Source organism: Austrofundulus limnaeus, unplaced genomic scaffold (genome assembly GCF_001266775.1).
Source record: "Austrofundulus limnaeus strain Quisiro unplaced genomic scaffold, Austrofundulus_limnaeus-1.0 Scaffold500, whole genome shotgun sequence".
NCBI classification, from domain to species: domain Eukaryota; kingdom Metazoa; phylum Chordata; class Actinopteri; order Cyprinodontiformes; family Rivulidae; genus Austrofundulus; species Austrofundulus limnaeus.
The window spans coordinates 12,318-30,999 of NW_013952902.1; the positions used below are offsets into that span (position 1 = coordinate 12,318).

General features: G+C 37.6%; 1 protein-coding gene across 1 annotated transcript in view; it reads right to left on the reverse strand.

The window, feature by feature from the left end:
* Positions 1–1,441: 1,441 nt before the first annotated feature.
* Positions 1,442–18,682, reverse strand: part of LOC106530214 (caskin-2) — a gene marked incomplete at its 3' end in the record, with an annotated part of 60,220 nt that continues 42,979 nt past the window's right edge. Inside the window, 1 exon segment of the mRNA XM_014025799.1 lies at positions 1,442–1,493. Coding sequence (XP_013881253.1) covers positions 1,442–1,493 — 52 coding nt within the window.

Sequence of the window (18,682 nt, forward strand, 5' to 3'; positions counted from 1 at the left end):
AACATTTTTATACTTTTAGTCCCTTTGTTCTACCAAACAAACTTTGTTCCTTTTAGTGAACTCGAACAAATATTACAGATAACTAGCGAGCTCAGATTAGATTCAGAGCTCCTTAATGACTCACTCAACACTCAGCTCCATGTAAAAGTTTTCCGTCTTGTCATAGAGTCTTGTAAAGATAAAATGAGCTGACGGTTCTTATAAAACAAGTATAATTAAGAAGATATAGATTTCAGTGGTGCAGGGGGTAGGCGTTCACCTTGCAACCAGACCGTCACTGGTTCAAATCCCTGCCCAAGTGCATACTGTGGTTGTGTCCATGGGCAAGATACGCTCCATATAAGACATTAATATATATTTGGAGTTACTGATCTGTCCAGTACAGCAGAAACATTACCAATTATTCTTGACTACACTCAAGTGAAATGCATCACATACTCACATACTTTAACCTATAATTAGATGGAGCTATTTTTACTTTCATTGGAGTAATATTTGACCAGTAGGATCAGTTCTTTGACTCAAGTAAGGAAACTGAGTGCTTTTCCCACTGCTAAAATACAGCAGTATTTGAAGTAATAACTCCTGTGAAAGACTCTGTGCCACAACCATCCCAGATTTTACTTTAGTATTTGTTTAATGATTGATTTATAGCCACTTTCAAGTCTTTTAAGGACATTTGGCTGTGGCAGCCATCTTGAATCTGGTTGACTGCAGTTGGTGTGCATGCAAACATTTATTTATCTTGTTTATAGTATCATAAAATGTCATTAAAGATACAAAGGGACAAAGTGATTTAGATGATATTTGCATGATGGCTCTGTTGTCTCCAACTCAACCTCTGATTGGTCAAAGCAACAGTATCACTGGTGTTTGTTTCACCCTCCAGGTGCCTTCGCTGTTCATTCTGAAGGCCTGAGGCAGGTTTGATTGGATAAAAGCTATGAAATAATAAATATAATAGCCTAACAACAACAACAACAACAACAACAACAATAATAATAAATGTTATTTATTTATTATTATTATTAACATATTAAAACTATATACTACAATGTAAGCTAGTGATTCTGATTGTGTTTAGGCCAGCAAAGAAGGCCCTGACAGAACATGGACATTCTTCACACGTGATGCATGATCCTACTGAAAATGTCGAATAAGTACAAATTTGAATACACATCCAAACGTGTGGCAGGTCTATAGGGTATGAGCCTGTAATTTCCTGCTTCAAGGCTAAAATGGTGTGTTGAAGAGAGGGGGCACTATATGTCAGTACTTGTGTTTGAATGTGAGTCACACTTTGAAGAGTGAGAAACAGCCAACAGTCACAGGTACCACATTTTCTTCAGTCTGCACTTTAACAAAGACACAGTGACTTGTGTTGTTTCTCAGTTACACACTCGTCCCACACATACACACACACGTGCACACACACTCTTACCCATCCAAGTCTTGGTGATTGATGTTTAGTCTCTTGTTGGTACCCAGTAACTCTGGAAAAGACAGACATGAGGAAATGGGGTGGAGGATTGGGGGAAAAAAAAGACAATAAGTATTTTGGTGCAAAGTTTGTTTTTCCATTTGAGCCCACCAGAAATGCCTCCAGTCCGGAGTTTGTTTTCACAGAGTTCATCACTTCTTGTGGTGACAGCCCTGACAAGATGAAGACCTTTCCTCACCTTCAGCAGCCCCACCCTTTCCTTCTCTTCCTGGCTGCCAAGTGATTCACAAATATTCAGCCTCGCAGTAATCTAACACTCAACCACTTGTGTAATGTTCTTTTCTTATGAATCTTTGGACTGATAACCATAAAACATACAGTTTGCTATACTTATGGCAACACAAGAAAAAAAAGTCTGTCAGCAAAAGGCAGTATCAGAAATACTATAATCATATAAAATCAGATTTTTGTTCTTTTTTTTTCATTGATCTAAGTGAGAGAAACAAGTGCAGAGATTTGGGGCATCAGTTCAGAACCAGAGGCTCTAAATGATAAACAGGCAAAATATAAATCTTTCTACATCCATCCATCCATTTTCTGTACACGCTTCTTCCTTTTCAGGGTTGCGTGGGTCACTGGTGCCCATATCCAGCAGTCACAGTGCGAGGGGCGGGGTACACCCTGGACAGGTCGCAAGTCCATCACAGTATGTTTAATGTATCTTTCTACATTAAATAAATAAAATTGGTTAAGTGGAAATCTAAAGTTACTTCTTTTAAAGAATGTCCTGATACATCTCAGTAATCCTGGTAGAAAACTAAAAAAAGAGTTTCCTGGAAGAAAGACGAAAAGTTTCCTTAATGAAGAACCCGTCCAGAGGACCTACTTTTAAAGAAGAGTTTACTCTTCTTTAAATAATTTTAAACCTCAACAATCTTATTTTTTTTACTAAAATTAAACACTTAAACTCTTCAGCAGTACTGTTTAAAGAATGTTAGTTTGTGCTAAATCCTATTTTAGAGGTTTCTCTGCTCCACCTGATCTGAATCAGTGGGTGAATAACAGGTTTCTGCAGAACACAAAGAGGTCATTCAAACACTGACTCAGCTCTGTTGATCAGAGAAAGAATAAAACATGCAGAAACCTTTAAGGACCAGAATTGGACACTCCTGGTCTACAGTTCTCAGTACTACTAATCAGATTCTAGCACGTGTCCAGCTGTGTGCATCACCTGATTCCCTAAATTTGACCCGATCAGAAGCAGTGTAGAGTGAGTCGTGACTTCTTGCTTTTAACTGATATCCTGTTGGAAACGCAGTTCATACTCACAGCTGGTGAAACTGATGGAATGCTGTAATATGTGCTTGGATTATTTAAAAACCAACCTGGCTTTGCCTGAATCACCTCCCTAGGGAGGCATCCAGGAGGCATCTTTAACATTTGCCTGAACCACCTCAACTGGCTTCTCTGGATGTGGAGGAGAAGCGGCTCCACTCTGAGTCTCTCCTGATATCTGAACTCCTCACGTTATCTCTAAAAGAGAGTCGAGTTTCCCTGCAGATAAAACTTCTTCCTACATCTGTGATCTTGTTTATTCAGTCACTACCCAAAGATTTTGGCCATCAGTGTGGGTAGGACTGACCAGTAAACAGAGAGCTTTGCCTTACAGCTCAGCCCCCTCTTCACCACAACAAACCGGTACAGAGTCTGAAAACCTGCAGAAGCTGCACTGATCCGTGTATCAATCTCATGCTCCATTCTTCCCTCACTAGTGAACAAGACCCCAAGATACTTGAACTCCACTAGTTGAGGTAGAATCTTATACCCAATTCAAAGAGAGCAATCCACCCTTTCTGATTGAGGACCATGGACTCATATTTGGAGGTGCTGATCCCGATCCCAGCCACTTCCGTAAGAGCATAAGTTCAAGGTACAATGATACCAACAGAACCACATCATCTGCAAATAGCAGGGATTGGAATCCTGAGGCCACCGAACCAGATTCCCTCCACCCCCTGGCTGCACCGAGAAATTCTGTCCTTAAAAGTTATGAACAGAATCTGTGACAACGGGCAGCCCTGGCAGAGTCCAACTCCCCCTCTGAAAGGGTCGGACTTACTACTGGCAATGTGGACCAAACTCACATCGCTTGTTTAAAGACTGAATGGCCCATAACAACAGACCCACAATCCCATACTCGCGTAGCACCCCCCACAGTGTACCTCGAGGAAAACGATGAAATACCTTCAAGTCCACAATATACGCAGTCCAGTGTTCCATGGCCAGGACAGAACTCGTATTGTTTCTCCTGAATCTGATGTTTGACTAGTGACAGGATTCTTGTCTCCAGTACCCCTGAAAAGACCTTACCAAGGAGGCTAAGGAGAGTGATACCCTTATAGTTAGAACACATCCTTTGACCCCACTTTTTGAAGAGAGGAACCCCCCCCAGTCTGCTAATCCGGTGGTCCTGCCCCTGATGTTCATGCGATGTTGCAAAGATGTAAACCAGGACACCCCCACAACATCCAGAGCCTTGAGGAAATCACAGTGGATCTCATCCACCCCTGGAGCCCTGCCACAGTGAAGCTTTTTAACTACCTTGGGGACCTCAGCCTCAGTTACAGACGAACCAACCTTGACATCTCCAGACTCAGTTTCCTCTATGGAAGAGGTGCTGATGGGATTGCAATGGTCTGTGCAGTATTCCTTCCACCTCCTGACAACATCACCAGTTGAGGTCAACAGCCCCCCACCTTAGTGTACAGTGCTGCTTTCCTCGCCTCAGCCATGTCTCCTTCCTAATGCTGACATTGTATGGGTCAGCACTATGTTCTGCAGTTCCAGTCAGCTATGTTTAAGGTTGTTGTACATTTTGAGTTGTGTTTTTAATTCTGGATGCCTTCAGCAAACCTTTGTCTGGACTTCTTGTAACATGCTGTCCCTTCACTCGTGCCCGCGTTACGTCACACAGACGCTGTTCAAAAGGTCTCATTCATAAAACACATACATTGTTCAGAAAAATACCTATTCATTAGCTTTCTTTTCACAGGATAATAAATTCTGCAACACGTGGCTGTTTGTCCCACTTACTCATCAGTCTTTCAGAGCTCCATTAGTTCTGCTGATTGTCAATGTTCATGATGTCCTAAACAGAACTTTCTGAATTTTAGTTTTAAGAACACTGCTGCTCACTGATAGAAGAAGGCATTACTGTTGTATAAAAATTTAATCTATCTAATTCTCACACATCTATTTCCTGTCTCCAACGATGGCTCCTCACACAGCTAAACATCCTCTGACGTCCAACTGCACAGATCTATTGTAAAAGACCAATTGTCCACAAAGGCCCACACTGGAACCAGACTGCCAGACCCTTCAGATCCAGCTCCATTCATCACTCATTACATTCATTGTTTTCTCCCACTCTGGTGTGGAATATCACACAGGCATGTGTGTTTGGACAGAGACACAAGAACAGGGACAGCTTCAGTTGGACAGTAGAAACTAAAGGAAAATAGAGGTTTGAGTTAGAACAGGCATCTCTTTTATGATCTTCAGACAAATGTGTGTAATTTTCACCAAAATGCTCAACTTGACTTCACACATATAATTTGGTTTCCCTCTCTAGACCAATGCAGAAAGTATTGCTTTCACACATTTTATTTTAAACCCACTGCTGCCTGATAAAACATGCACTGATAAAGTGACACAGCTTCTCTGGTGTGTATTTAGTCAACGGCACAGTTGTTCAGATGAATCCAGTCTGGATTCAAGTTGGCCTGTATGATGGTGTTTTTTTTACCAAAGGATATGACAAAAAGAACTTGACAAAAAATGTAAAAACAAGCCAAATAGGGCAAGGAGTTACTGTGTCTGCACTAATCAGCAATATGGCAAAAGATTTTAACAATTTAGACAATTCAAAAGTTTATTTGTGTCTCATTAACTGTCAGTTAAATGGAAAATTTATATAATTTAAAGTAAAAACAAGTTAATCTGTTTTTAGTGAATTTAAACTTTAAAAGATCTTTCTACTGTGAAGTGTGTTTGAGCTGTAGGGATCTAAGTATAAACTATACACTCCCATTGATCTACATTATTTTTCCTGGCAGTTACTGCAAATTTGTTGTGCTCCAAACAGCTACCAAATATCATCACCTGTTTAACGCTGCATAACAAGAAACAACAACAAATGAAGTTCATTTTCACTACATAAATATACAAAAGGCATAAAGCCAATAAAACATTACTGTACATAGAAAAAAGGTTTTGTTTTTTAACTTGGCTGTATTCCACAGTTGCTGCACCACAAAAATCACACCATCAAAGGGAATATTTACCAGTAAAAAGTCCAGGTTTCAAAAAAGTACTGAAGCTGAAAGAAAATATCTGAGTATTTTACACATGAGAAGAGTATTATATGATGAAGAAATTAGTGAATTTATGAATGAGTTCCCCCTGCAGCCATAATCATATACACTATATTGCCAGAAGTATTGGCTCACCTGCCTTGATGCACATATGAGCTTGAGTGACATTCCATTCCTAATCCATAGGGTTCAACATGACGTTGGTCCATCCTTTGCAGATGAACAGATTCAACTCTTCTGGGAAGGTTGTCCACAAGGTTTAGGGTCTGAGGGGGTGGGAGCGCTCATTGCTGGGCCTGATGGACAGTCCTTCATCAGCTCTTAACAACAAAAAAACCTAAAGCTCCTAAGTTGAATAGATTTTGAGTTAAATTTTACTTACTGTATTTATTCATGTATAATACGATCGAGTATAATGCTATCATCATTTTTGAGCTTACAAAGCATAAAAAAGGCTAATCACCAATAACCCGTGACACTGTGGATCATGTCATCTTGATGAATCGTCTCTACAATATTGAATTGTCTGTTCATACTGTGAAGTGGTTCTCTAACTATTTATCTGGTAGAACTCAGTGTGTCCAAGCTGATGGGTCTTGTTCCTCTCTCCCTTCCTGTTTTAAAGGGAGTGCCTCAAGGCTCATTACTAGGGTCTTTGTTGTTCACAATTTATGTTAATAACCTGTGTGATAACTTACCTGATGCTGAATCTCATCTTTATGCTGATGATACGGTTATTTATTGTTCATCTTCATCAGTTTCACAATCATTTAAACTTCTGCAATCTGCTTTTGATGTTCAGTCACGTTTGGCTGGGCTTAAGCTTGTTCTGAATGCAAATAAGTCAAAGCTTATGCCATTCTCCAATGGTAAGCAGCTCCCACCGCTCCTTCCCAGCTTGTTAACTGTTCAGGGGGTTGAAATTGAGGTCGTCAGGTGCTACAAATATTTAGGTATTCAGATTGATGAGAATTTATCATTCAAAACTCATATTGATAAATTGGTGTCTAAGCTAAAACTTAAATTAGGGTTTCTTTTTAGAAACAAAAATTGTTTCTCACACTAAGTCAAAAGACACTTGGTTACCTCAACTATTCTTCCCCTGATGGATTATGGAGATTTGCTTTTCATGAACTCTTCAGCCCAGCATTTAAAAAAAATTGGATGCTGTTTTTCACTGTGCACTGCGCTTCATGACAAACTGTAGCTATCAAACACATCACTGCACTTTGTATGCTACAGCAAAATGTCCATCTTTGACTGTTCGCAGACTCTCTCGCTGGCTGATTTTTATTTATAAATGCATTCTTGGGCATCTTTCATTATATTTATGCTCATTTCTGTCTAGAACCTGCAGCCATTCTGATCTGCGCTCTCAGGACTTCATTATGATGCAGGTGCCAAAAGTTAGAAATGAACTTGGTAAAAGGCCTTTAGATTTTCTGCTCCTGCCACTTGGAATGACTTACAGTAAGATTTGAAGTTATCATCTCTCATTACCTTGGGACAATTAAATCAATTTTAAAAGACAGAGACCACTTGGAACCTGTAGATGCCCTCAAGTTTAGTTATGTGATTATTAGTTTTGTGTTTTGAAATTTGGATTTGTTGTTTTTGTTTTTGTGTGTTTATTTTATTTTTTTGCTGCTGTCTTGGCCAGGTCACTAATGATGAGTAAATATTACATGAATTTGTAGCATTTAAATTTACTTAACAAAAGTAAGTGCAAGTTGTTACAAGGATTTTTTCTAGTAAAGCTTACAAGTTCTTTATAACAGTGCACATGCGTCAAGCACAATATTGTAGCATGACACCTCACAAATACAGAGAGAGGTGTAGCTCATGTTGTAGTTCAAGACTTCACCACCAGGTGGGAGTTTTGAAGAATCTTTATTAGATTCTTCTTCATGAACAACACAGACAAAGTGAAACTCACAGGTCTTATTAATGACTAGGCCTACCACTCTCACTTATGGTTACTTCTGCTGAACGGTTTAACACAAGTTAACAAATAATGAACACACAAATTAGAGGAACACAACAGACTAAATTCTGAAAGAACAACGTTAACCAATTCCCTAAAATGATTTAACAACAACAAACATGAATCCTACCCACAATCCTCCACTGCAGTCACATGACAAACAGCCAAACACAGTAAAATGCTACAATATGCATTCCCTGTTCCCTGACAACTAAATATCACCTACATAATGACATCAAACTACTGCACACCAACAAATGTATTCAAGCAAAAGAAAGCAGACAACTTATGTTTTATTTCAACCGTGTGCATGCACCCTCAGTTTTCGCCCAGAAGAGTAGAAGTTACTTAACATTTTCATGTTTATGTGCTGTCCAGAAAAAGCACTTAAATATTACTGGCAAAATAATATTAGCATTTACTTTTTTTATACAGTAATATTGTTGTATAATATAATGCGTATTATTTATTTAGAAAATTCTACTAGTTTAGAAATTTTGATATTTTTCTTTGTAAAATTTAAAAGAATAATTAAATAAATGTTACTACACCCAAAAATACTCTTTTTTTTTCAGTGTGTTAGGCAGAGAACTTTTTTTAAACCAAAACTCAAACATCAACATGCACGTCATGGATGTCCTCTTTCTTATCACCACATCAGTCATTTACCACAATCTAATGAAGTTTAAGTGCAGATGTTGTGTTTAACTGATGCTGGTTGTGATCATTTGTAAAAAAAAAAAAAAAAAAACAGGAGCCAGAAGGCACAAAAGGCACGTTGATAAAGAGACAGATAAGAAGGGCTGGGTGAGTGAAGAACAGCGCCTTTCAGGACTTCCAGTTCCAACAAGAACCAGCATTCCTCACATAGCACACCCACCATGCCATCCTACATATTCACTGTCTTCATGCNCACACACACACACACACACACACACACACACACACACACACACACACACACACACACATCAGGATCAGATGAATGAGCAGCACCCTGAAGGGTTGGTGCAGATGTAGTAAATCTCAGGTTCTGTGTTTTTCTGCACAGAGACATAAAATCTGCTCCTGACTGAAACCTAAAGACACGACCTTTTAGGAGATGAAGCGTTGTCAATGTGTTGGCACTTTATGTTGCCTGGAACCAATGAAACTTTGTCTGCACTGTTTTTTCAGAAGCTCCAAGCTCCCACCTAAACCTTTACATTTTTACATCACTTTAGGGCTTCGCAGACAGAAAACAGAAAGCTTCGATGATGGTTTGCTGGAGTGGAAAAACATGAAAATATAAAAACAAACAAACCACACACACAAAAAAAAGGAAGAGACGTCACAAAGGGTGACGTGACTCTGTCCCTCCATTCAGGTGAGATGAAGAGATGAAGTCTGACTTGGACAAAGGAACAAACTGAGAGAGCACGCTGTAAGATCTGACAGGAGCAGGAACACAAGCTGGATGTAAAAAAAGTACAAAAAATATGGTTTACTTGGTTTTCTTTCTTTTGTTGTCTCTTTCAATAGAACTGCAGCTGGCTGATGCATCTGTTGCTTTTGATCATGATCTGCACATGCAGAAGAAAGAAATGTGCACACACTAGGACAAATACAAGAAAGAAAATGTTTGAAACGGAGAACAGACTGTGATCTGAGTCATCTGTCAAAATGTTCTGAGTCAGACAACGTTGAGCTTTTCCTTTGAAAGAGTTAACATTTTTCACTCCCTGATCCCACTGAGTGTGGACATAAGAAGGCCCAAACCCTGTACCTAATCCTAACTTAGTGTTTTATTATCCCTAACATGGTCTGATAGTTCTAACTCTAACAAATACGTTTAACTTCTAACTCTAAGATAATGAGAACAAGAGAAGTAAAATGATTGGATGGGTCTGATTCTTCAAAACTGCACAAAAGTCAGGAGCAAAACAGGTTGTACACGCACAGTTAATTCACAAGGTTTTTAGACAGAGAGAAGTAAGACTGGAACTGTGCTGCCAACAAACCAGGATCTCTGACAGAGTTCATCGCAGCATTTAGAGGGAAAACCGATGTAATCTACAGTCAAAGTTAAAAGAATTTGATTCACAACCACCAGAGTTGTTTTGTGATATCAGTTAGCAGCTAATATTTATCATCATCTAAGAGCTGGTGAAATTATTGGTATTTCAAGAGAAGAAACAGTGAAGCAGAAGAGTTCTGTTGCATTACTGCCTTCACAAAAACACATCAGGCATTTCCTTAAAAGTATAAAACACATTGTCAAAAGGTGCTTTGCTAGAAAACAGAACACCCTAAGAGGAGTGATGAAGAAAGCACAAAATGTCTCACTGCTTTTAGAAACATTCTGAATATGAGTATTCCCTGATACAGTAGCTGTGTTTCCATCCAATTTTAATGTGATTTGTGAGCGAACTTTTAAAATGGCTGTAGTAAACAGGAAGTAAAGTCACAAACACATCTCAGGACAATGAGTGAATTTATCAGGAACGTGCTGCTACTATCAGAACAGTTGTAATTATTCTGTCATATCTACTAGTTTTGTTGATGTTACAGGCTGTAGAAAAAGAAATTAATTCTCTTCACGTTCTGGTAATATCCAGGGAGATGCAAACAGCAGGAGGAGGGTCCAGCTGCAGCCGCTACAATTTCTGGGCAGCAGGAACAGCTGATCGAGGTAAATGTTCACTACATCAGATCTTATTCTGCAAATGTGTTTCCATCTCCACTTTTTGGAAAATCCAAAAACCGCCAGGTAAGCGTAAAAACGTTTTTGCAAAATTGAGGAAGTTTTTGCAAATTTTGCTGTTTCCATCCACTTTTTCTAATGTGAAACTTCAAAATGTGAATAGAAAACAGTCGATGGAAACAAGATGAGTGACATACAGTTTCAAGAAGTGACTGAGTGCTTTCTCTGTTCAGACCTGTGAAAAAACATTTTGTCTGTCACTGTTGTGGCAGATGGTCATAATTAGAACAGTGAGAACAAATGAGTTAACGAGTTCTATGATGTTGAGAAAACGCAGAAAGCAGGTGCACAAAATGTGCAAAACCATGCACTGAGCATTGCTGTGAATCATGGTCTGAGTTTTATGTTTAAAAATGAACAAAAAAAAGAAGTTTTGAGTTTTTGTTCTGAAACTACGAAGTTATGTATTTCTTTTCAGCAAATTGTTTTTGTGCTGCGATATAGCTGATAAATCTAAACTAAAAATCTAAACTTGAAATTAAAACATCAGGTTAGAAAATAATTCTATTTATGATTTCAAATGAAGACACACCTGAGAAATTGGTCACTGTCCATTCACTTTTTAAATTTAAAACAAAAAAAGGAAGAAACAAACGCTTTTGTGTTTTTCATTCACTAAACCAAACCGAAAATTTGAATAACCAACCAGTGTTGTGCACTAAATAAATAAAAATGGTAAAAATAGATAATGAGAACTCACGTTTAATTTATTTATTTTGAGACAATGGCCTGACCCGGAAGTTCTCTCTGCTCTGCAGATGCCAAGTAGAGAAACATCTGGATACACCTTCTAAACAGCATAGAACTGATTTGACCATATTTACACACAGAAAACCTTATTGTATATCCTAACTTTGGTTTGGACTGAATGTGAATGAAAAACACAAAAGAGAAAAGTCAGAGAGAGAAACAAAACAAAACAAAACAAAACAAAAAAAAAGAATTACGTGAATGTACACTGACCAAGACCAAAGTATCTACTTTCAAATGAGGCTCTTTGCAACATCTACTGTGTACAGTATGTCAATCATTTAACATTTTATTGCTTTTATAATTGTTTTTATGTATTTTGCTAAATGTTACGTTGGTTTCTTTATGGTCTTCTTGTGCCTTCCTGTTATTTCCTTATTTTATTTATGTACAGCACTTTGATCTATACAAGTTGTTTTTTAAAATGTTATATAACAAAGCTGAGCTTCAACAAAAACTGCCTAACCTTCACGAAAACCAACTTTTTTCTCACTGGTGTTTTGTTCATGAAAGGAAAAAGTACACATGGGTTGAGACAAACTCCATGAAGCAATGAGGAGAAGGAAAACAGGAACCAAAACACAGAGGAGTGAGGAAAGAGGTAATTAAAGGTCAACACCCATCTCAGGCAAGAAATGTTTGGGAGACTTATCTATCTACATCTATCTAACTGCACTGATTACTGAGAGCGTAAACACAGTTCCAAAGCGTTACCACAGGACTGTTCCTGTACAGAACACAAAGAAAGTTGGGTTATAATGATTTAAAAGAGCTGATACTTCAGTTTACGGTCTATCCTGCAGCCTGGAAATAACTTTAAACTGTGAGTTGACAGCTGCTCTTCAGCAGGTGATGAACAAACAACTCTACAAACAATGTAATTAAACTGTCCTTCACCTCCAGTTAGACCACCATGTGGCCACCAAAATAACTCCCACAACCAGCTGAAACCTTTAGCAAAGAGCATGGCAGCAGCGGTACAGAAGCAGAGGAACATTGAGCTCATCCTTTTACTTTGTTTCGAGGGAATTAAACTTTATTTATTGAGCTGTGCATATTGCATATTGTGCAAACTACAATGTGTTTTGTTCCAAGTTTAGAATCTGTCTGCATGTTAGTAAAATATCTCAAGAACCACAGGAGTTTGTTTCCTAAATCTCCTGAGTTAAACCCAAATCTCATCAGCTCTGTCAGCACTACGCTTTGTTACAGAAAGTATGGAGAAACCTCTTTATAAGAAACTATTTCCAAATAACTGATTTATTCATTTCCATGTTAAATATGAGGCACATTGTCTCCCATGGTGAGACTGACAAGTAGGTCAGACACGCTCAATTTAAGCCGACAATGAGCCAAGAGGGAAATTAAAAGGATGAGCTGCTGTGTTGTGTTGCATTATGCATCAGGGCGAGCACGTACAGTGAGCTTCTTACACCTCTGTTTACCTTCCTTTCAAAGAAGGATGAGGCAGAAACAGCTGCAGGTCTGGTGTTACATAACATGTCTCAGCTCTGCACCTCAGGGACTAAAAGCACTTTACATACCATTCAGATCATGGGTTTCCTCTCCTTCACTTCATTATCCTGGTCAACAACTAAGAACTCTACTGCTGCTCTGTCCAACACACAGACACCATTATCTGTTCACAACAGACACATTCCACAAGCAGACATGAGTATCATGTATAATTTAGTTTTACATTACATCAAAAAGCACTGAAATTATCATGTGTTTCAGTGTCATTATAAATTAATTTATCTATATTCATAAACTGGAATATTCTATTAAATTGTTGAGGGTTCATCAGCGCATCACATCGAGTCATTTTTACTTCTTAAAACATGAAATTCAGAACTTTAAGAATAAATTAAATATGTAGACCCTAAACATTTCATGCTTTTATACTTCAACCATTTTAATGTGAAAACAGGGCTGAAGCCTCGCGGTGGTTTTCCACCAAGCTGCTGAGCTCTAATTAATAACAATTGATTGAGCAGAGGCTGCTTTAGTCAGTGACCCACTGCAGCTAATTAAGCAGCATGTGATTACAAAAGTCCCACCAAACACCAGCAGGAGTTCACACACAAACGGAAAAAATCTTTACAGTTTCTATTAAAAAGTGCCTGGCTTGACGTGCTTCAGTTTATTTTTTGAGTATCTTTACTTTACTTGAGTAATTGTTTTTTGAGAGTTTATGACTTTCATTCCACTACATTTCAAAGACAAATATTGTATATTTAACTTCACTATATTTAGGAAGCTTCTTGTTACTTTTGGCTCATCATAGATTTGAATTTTTTTTTTTTAGTTCCGCTCTCAGAGGAGTAAGATGCTTTTTCCCTCTCTCCTGCCTTCCCTTATCTTCCCCTGCTTTGCTGCTCAGAGCCTCCTCTACGTTTTTCATCCAAAACTGAAAATTATGGATATTTTATGGATTTGGTTAGCTGGTCTCTTAATAAATCTTTGGAACAAATTTTTTTCCATGGGAAGACATGTCAAAGGTGGGACCTCTGTCCTGCTCTGTTCTGGATATACAGGTATATTTGGATTCTGATCACTAGATTCTACAGATTGGCTTTGTGGTCTCCTGGTGTTCTACAAAACAGCATTGGTGGCTATTAAGACCATTTCTTGGCTGCCTGAACAATATGAAGGATTGCTGTTCTATCAGTACTCAGACTCACGCAATGTGTGAGCTGGAACTTGGTCTGCAAGCGGTTCTGCTGAGGGTCGTGGGCCGGCTGTGGTCCCTGGACTTTGCTGGTGAGATGGAATTGATCTTGGAGAAGCTGATAGCTTGGCTCAGTGAGATTGTCCACATTATTTGTCCGATTGGATTCACCACACTGAGATGTACCAGCGGACATTAAGGCAGATGCAAAATTGTTAGTCTGCCTGACCGAAAACATTTTCTTCTGTTCCCAAACAACTGATTACAGATTTGGCTCTCCCCTACATGGCTTCGAAGAGCTGTGAAACCAATTTTTCCTGGATGTTTACATCGACTTACACACCCCCCCCCCCCCCCCCCCCACACACACACACACACGCACACACCCGTCTCTGATCTGGTTCCTGGAGCTAACAGAAGGCTGCACAGAATGAACAGTTAACATCATTATTCTGAACTATGGCTGAACTATGGGGGTTTATCTTTTGGGGACTGGATTCTTCGGACTCATTCTTCCGATATTCACACAAGTGCATACAACACTCATGGCTTCAAATACGCGCCCTCCTAAACTCAATTTACTCCTCTGGCTAGTAAATATGCTCTTCCTCTGCAACGTTTTTTTTACATTTTGTTGATATAATATGATGTTTTGTTTTGTTTTTGTCCTCATCTATCCTTGTGTCGTATTTAGGTTTTCTAAGGGTAGTGCTTCCCCCGATGTCTTTATGATGATGATCCTTGTTCTGTGCAGGGTCTGTGGCTGCATGACCCAGGGCACCTGTTCCCCTATGTTTGTTATGTTCTGTCTTCTTGTGAATGGGTGTTCTGAACTGTAATTTCATTGTGCTCTGTAAGATGACAATAAAGGTCTATCTTATCTTATCTTTTCTTTTCTAATCTAATCAGCTGTTGCTGTTTTTCTTTCTTGAAATGTAATAGGCTCCATGCCATGTTTCTCACAAGGGGAACCAATCATTGATCACACCTGGAATGATTTGGAATTATGTCATCCTCGTTAACTGTAGTAAGCTTAACCTGAGCTCCACCTTCATTTCAAACAGAACCGGTAGTGGAGACGGTTGAAGAAACTCAAGCAGAGAAACCATCTTGATGACCATATCTCAGGTCAATGTTTGAGATATTAGGACCAAAATATAGTTTTTATCAGTTTACGTCTTTCTGCATTTAAGAACTAACCGCTCACTTTACTGCATTTATATGCTGAAGTTTTTACAGGTCTTGAATTTGTAGCAGAGTGGTTCTAAGTGTCGATACAGCAGGTGGTTTCTGTAAAATCACTCTGAAAACAATACAGTTATGTGCTGATATTAGAGAATTTAATTTGTACTTTTGTGTAATTGAGTATTTTTAAATGTAAGTACTTCAGTACTTTAACTTGAGTAGATTTTTGGATGAATAACTTTTACTTGTAGTGGAGTAGATTTGACCATGAGTATCAATACTTTTACTCAAGTACTAGAGTTGAGTACTTTGTCAACCACTGATTACGGCACACATTCTCTGGCATTGTTTGGATAATCTTCTGCAATGTGACAAGATTAATTTCCATCCAGTGTTGCATTAATTTTCCACCATGATCTTTCATTGATGATGGTAGAGTCTGACCTTCTCCAACACATCCCAAAGATTCTCCAGTTTTCACCTATTTCTTTATTTGTAGATAAGAAATTGTCTTTTTTTAATTTCTTTAAGTTTAGGTGTTTTAAATTAGACCATTTGGCTTCTTTACTGAAGTCAATAAAACTGTTAATATGCTACAATGAGGAGATGTTTAAAATATACTGTAACACATTATAAGCCAAAGTTTACCTGGGATTAGGAATGTTAAATGTGTTTAAAACGGAGACCAGAAGAGTAAATCTCAGCAAACTGTTAACTTCTCATGTAAACCTTAGTTCAGAAAAGACTGCACATGAAGGTAGGCTCTGTCATTTGGTAACTTTATTATAAAGAGAACAAATAAAGTGCACACTATATTATTCAATTACTCAACTGAAAAGTAACACTTTTATGAAAAAAAGTGTGTTTGTGTCAAATATTTGACATCAACATCATCCAAAATAAAAGGCAACACCAAATTAGTGAAAGTCTTTTCTTTTTTGTAAACTGTAGAAAATTTTTGATAGATTTTTGTTTAGAGAAAGGGGCAGATATAACAAGAATTTTTCTTCTGCTGCTGCCTTTCATTTAAATTGTGATTTGTATTGTTTTGTTTGTTGTTGAATTAGTTGTTTTTAAAGAAATGAATGCATAAACTAAATTAAACTAAACACCAATGTTAAAATGACAAAATAAACATTAAACACAGCAAACTTCTCAAAAAGCTGTTTGTTAATCTGATGAAATATTTAAAGATGTTTATTAGACACCAGGGTGTTTCATCTTTGTTCCACTCAGCTTCATTTTTCACTTTCATCTGAAACAAAGGATCATAAAATCCACGGTTCTGCTCATTTTTCTTTTATTTTGTAAGTACTTGAAAAATATCTTATAGATCATAACAAATCATTTATTCTGTACACCAGGATTGTGGAATCTTTTCTCTTTAATGGATCATTTACATTTTTGTATGGTTCAAATTGTATTTTTTTTTCTAACTGTTGTTGCCTTTCAAAAATCAAAAAAATACCATAAAGCACCAGCAAGAATAAAATGAGGCATGTGCACATGGAACTATTTTTTTATTTAAGAAGCAAATGTTTTTCTGTAATGAACAGGTGAGGTGTTGTATTAATGCACTCAGGCTGCAGCAGCAAAGATTCATCTCATATATACTTACAGCTTCTTTAATTTAATGAATTGACTTATTTTTTAAATGAGTCTTTTTATTGTAAATTGAATACATTAAAGCTGTGACTCTGAGGTCCTGTAAACACTGAATGCTGTGCATTAAAACTACCAAGAGTTTATTTTATTGAACTGAAGGTCTGAATCTGTCCTTCAGTTGCTCCAGTTTAACGTTTTCTTCACATAAAGCTCTCATCTCGTCACAAACTTCACACTCAGATTACTTTGACACTTTTCAGTCCAACAAAAAAACTTGCTTGTTCATTTCTTCTGAAAACAGCAGCATTCAGCATCCACTGTGACCTGTCAGTCACCATCTCTCCCACTGACACCTGAACACTCATGTTGTGTTCACTGACCCTGATCCTGGCTTGGATATTTCCAATACTGTCAGTTTTTATTACTGAAATGGTTATCAATATTTTTCCATTTAAATTTGAATTAATTTATTTGTTTAACACCACTCCTGCTTTACACTTTTTAAATATTTGTTGTTGTTTTTCTTTTTCTGACTTGACAATCAAGAAAAAGCTATAAAAACAGATACATTATATTCATAACCAGACTTGTGATCACCTGTAAGGTTTCAAGTCAGTTAAATTTGCAAATGAAAGTCCACCTGCTGCCTTAAAAACATGTTAACTCAACTTGAGGAATATCGTTTTTTCAACTCAGAAGTTAAAGTTTAAAGATTGCAATACATTATTTTTGTTGTGTCAACATAGTTTTTTAAGTTGTCAAAGTTGATTTAACTATTAATCACTAGTTGTTTTAACTTAAGACTGAGTTGAAACAATTAAAAATTAAACATCATCAACATAATAAACTTTCCTTAGCTAGTTGAACAAAGAAATTTCTGTTAATGTAACTCACTATTTTTGAGTTAAAATGATGTGACTTCACATTTTAAGTTAAGACAAATTAAATTTCAGATTTGTTTCAACTTACTGATAGATGGTGTTAAAAAGGTTGACACCACAAGGTGTCAGTACACTATATATTTGAGAGTGTAAATTTAAATTTAACACTCAGAGTTAATATACAATGCTTTGTCACTACTCAGTAGTTAGTAGAACAGTATAATGGAGTCACCCTTCACACACCAGGACACACCTCTCACTCATGGTGTCGATTTTTGGTCAATAACATAAACTTAGTTGAACAACTTGATCAAACTGAACAAGAAAACTATCCAGAACAACTAATTTTTACTCTCATGAATGTCTTTAATGGTCATAAACATGCAAAAACATAATTTCTGTATGATTTCTCAGCAAGGAATGCTGGGTAAATACTGGTCTGTCTGACTTTCAAAACCCAAATTCAATCAAATCATACAAATTCCCAAATAGTCAACACAATGAAGAACTCTGTTTTACTTTCCCGCCTTTTTCCCTCTCCTTTTTTTTCACCTGGTGACTTACAAACTCAAGTTCACTAAGCACTTGCAAATCTAACAAATTTCTCAAATAGTGAACACAACGGATAACTATAAGTTTTATATTTTAAGACTCATAGAGTTGAGTTAAAAATCCAAAACTTGTCAGAGCTCTTTGTGTAAAAGAGAAGCAGGGATAACTGACAGCACACTGGGACAGTTCAGCACACATACATGTATAGTCCCAGCCCTAATATTGATGTTATTGTGTCACAGATTGAGATCCAAACACATGAAAACATGGCAGTGCAGGTAGTGGCACATCTGAACGCTGCTTTCAAGGACCTGGCTGACAGATTGACAGCTTGTTTTTACAAACAGCAGAATAAAAAGGAACCCAATGATCACAACGTGTACCCTGAAGCTACTAATAAAAGGTTTGTTGTTGCAGACAAAATTAATTCACACACACACACACACACACACACACACACACACACACACACACACACACACACACACACACACACA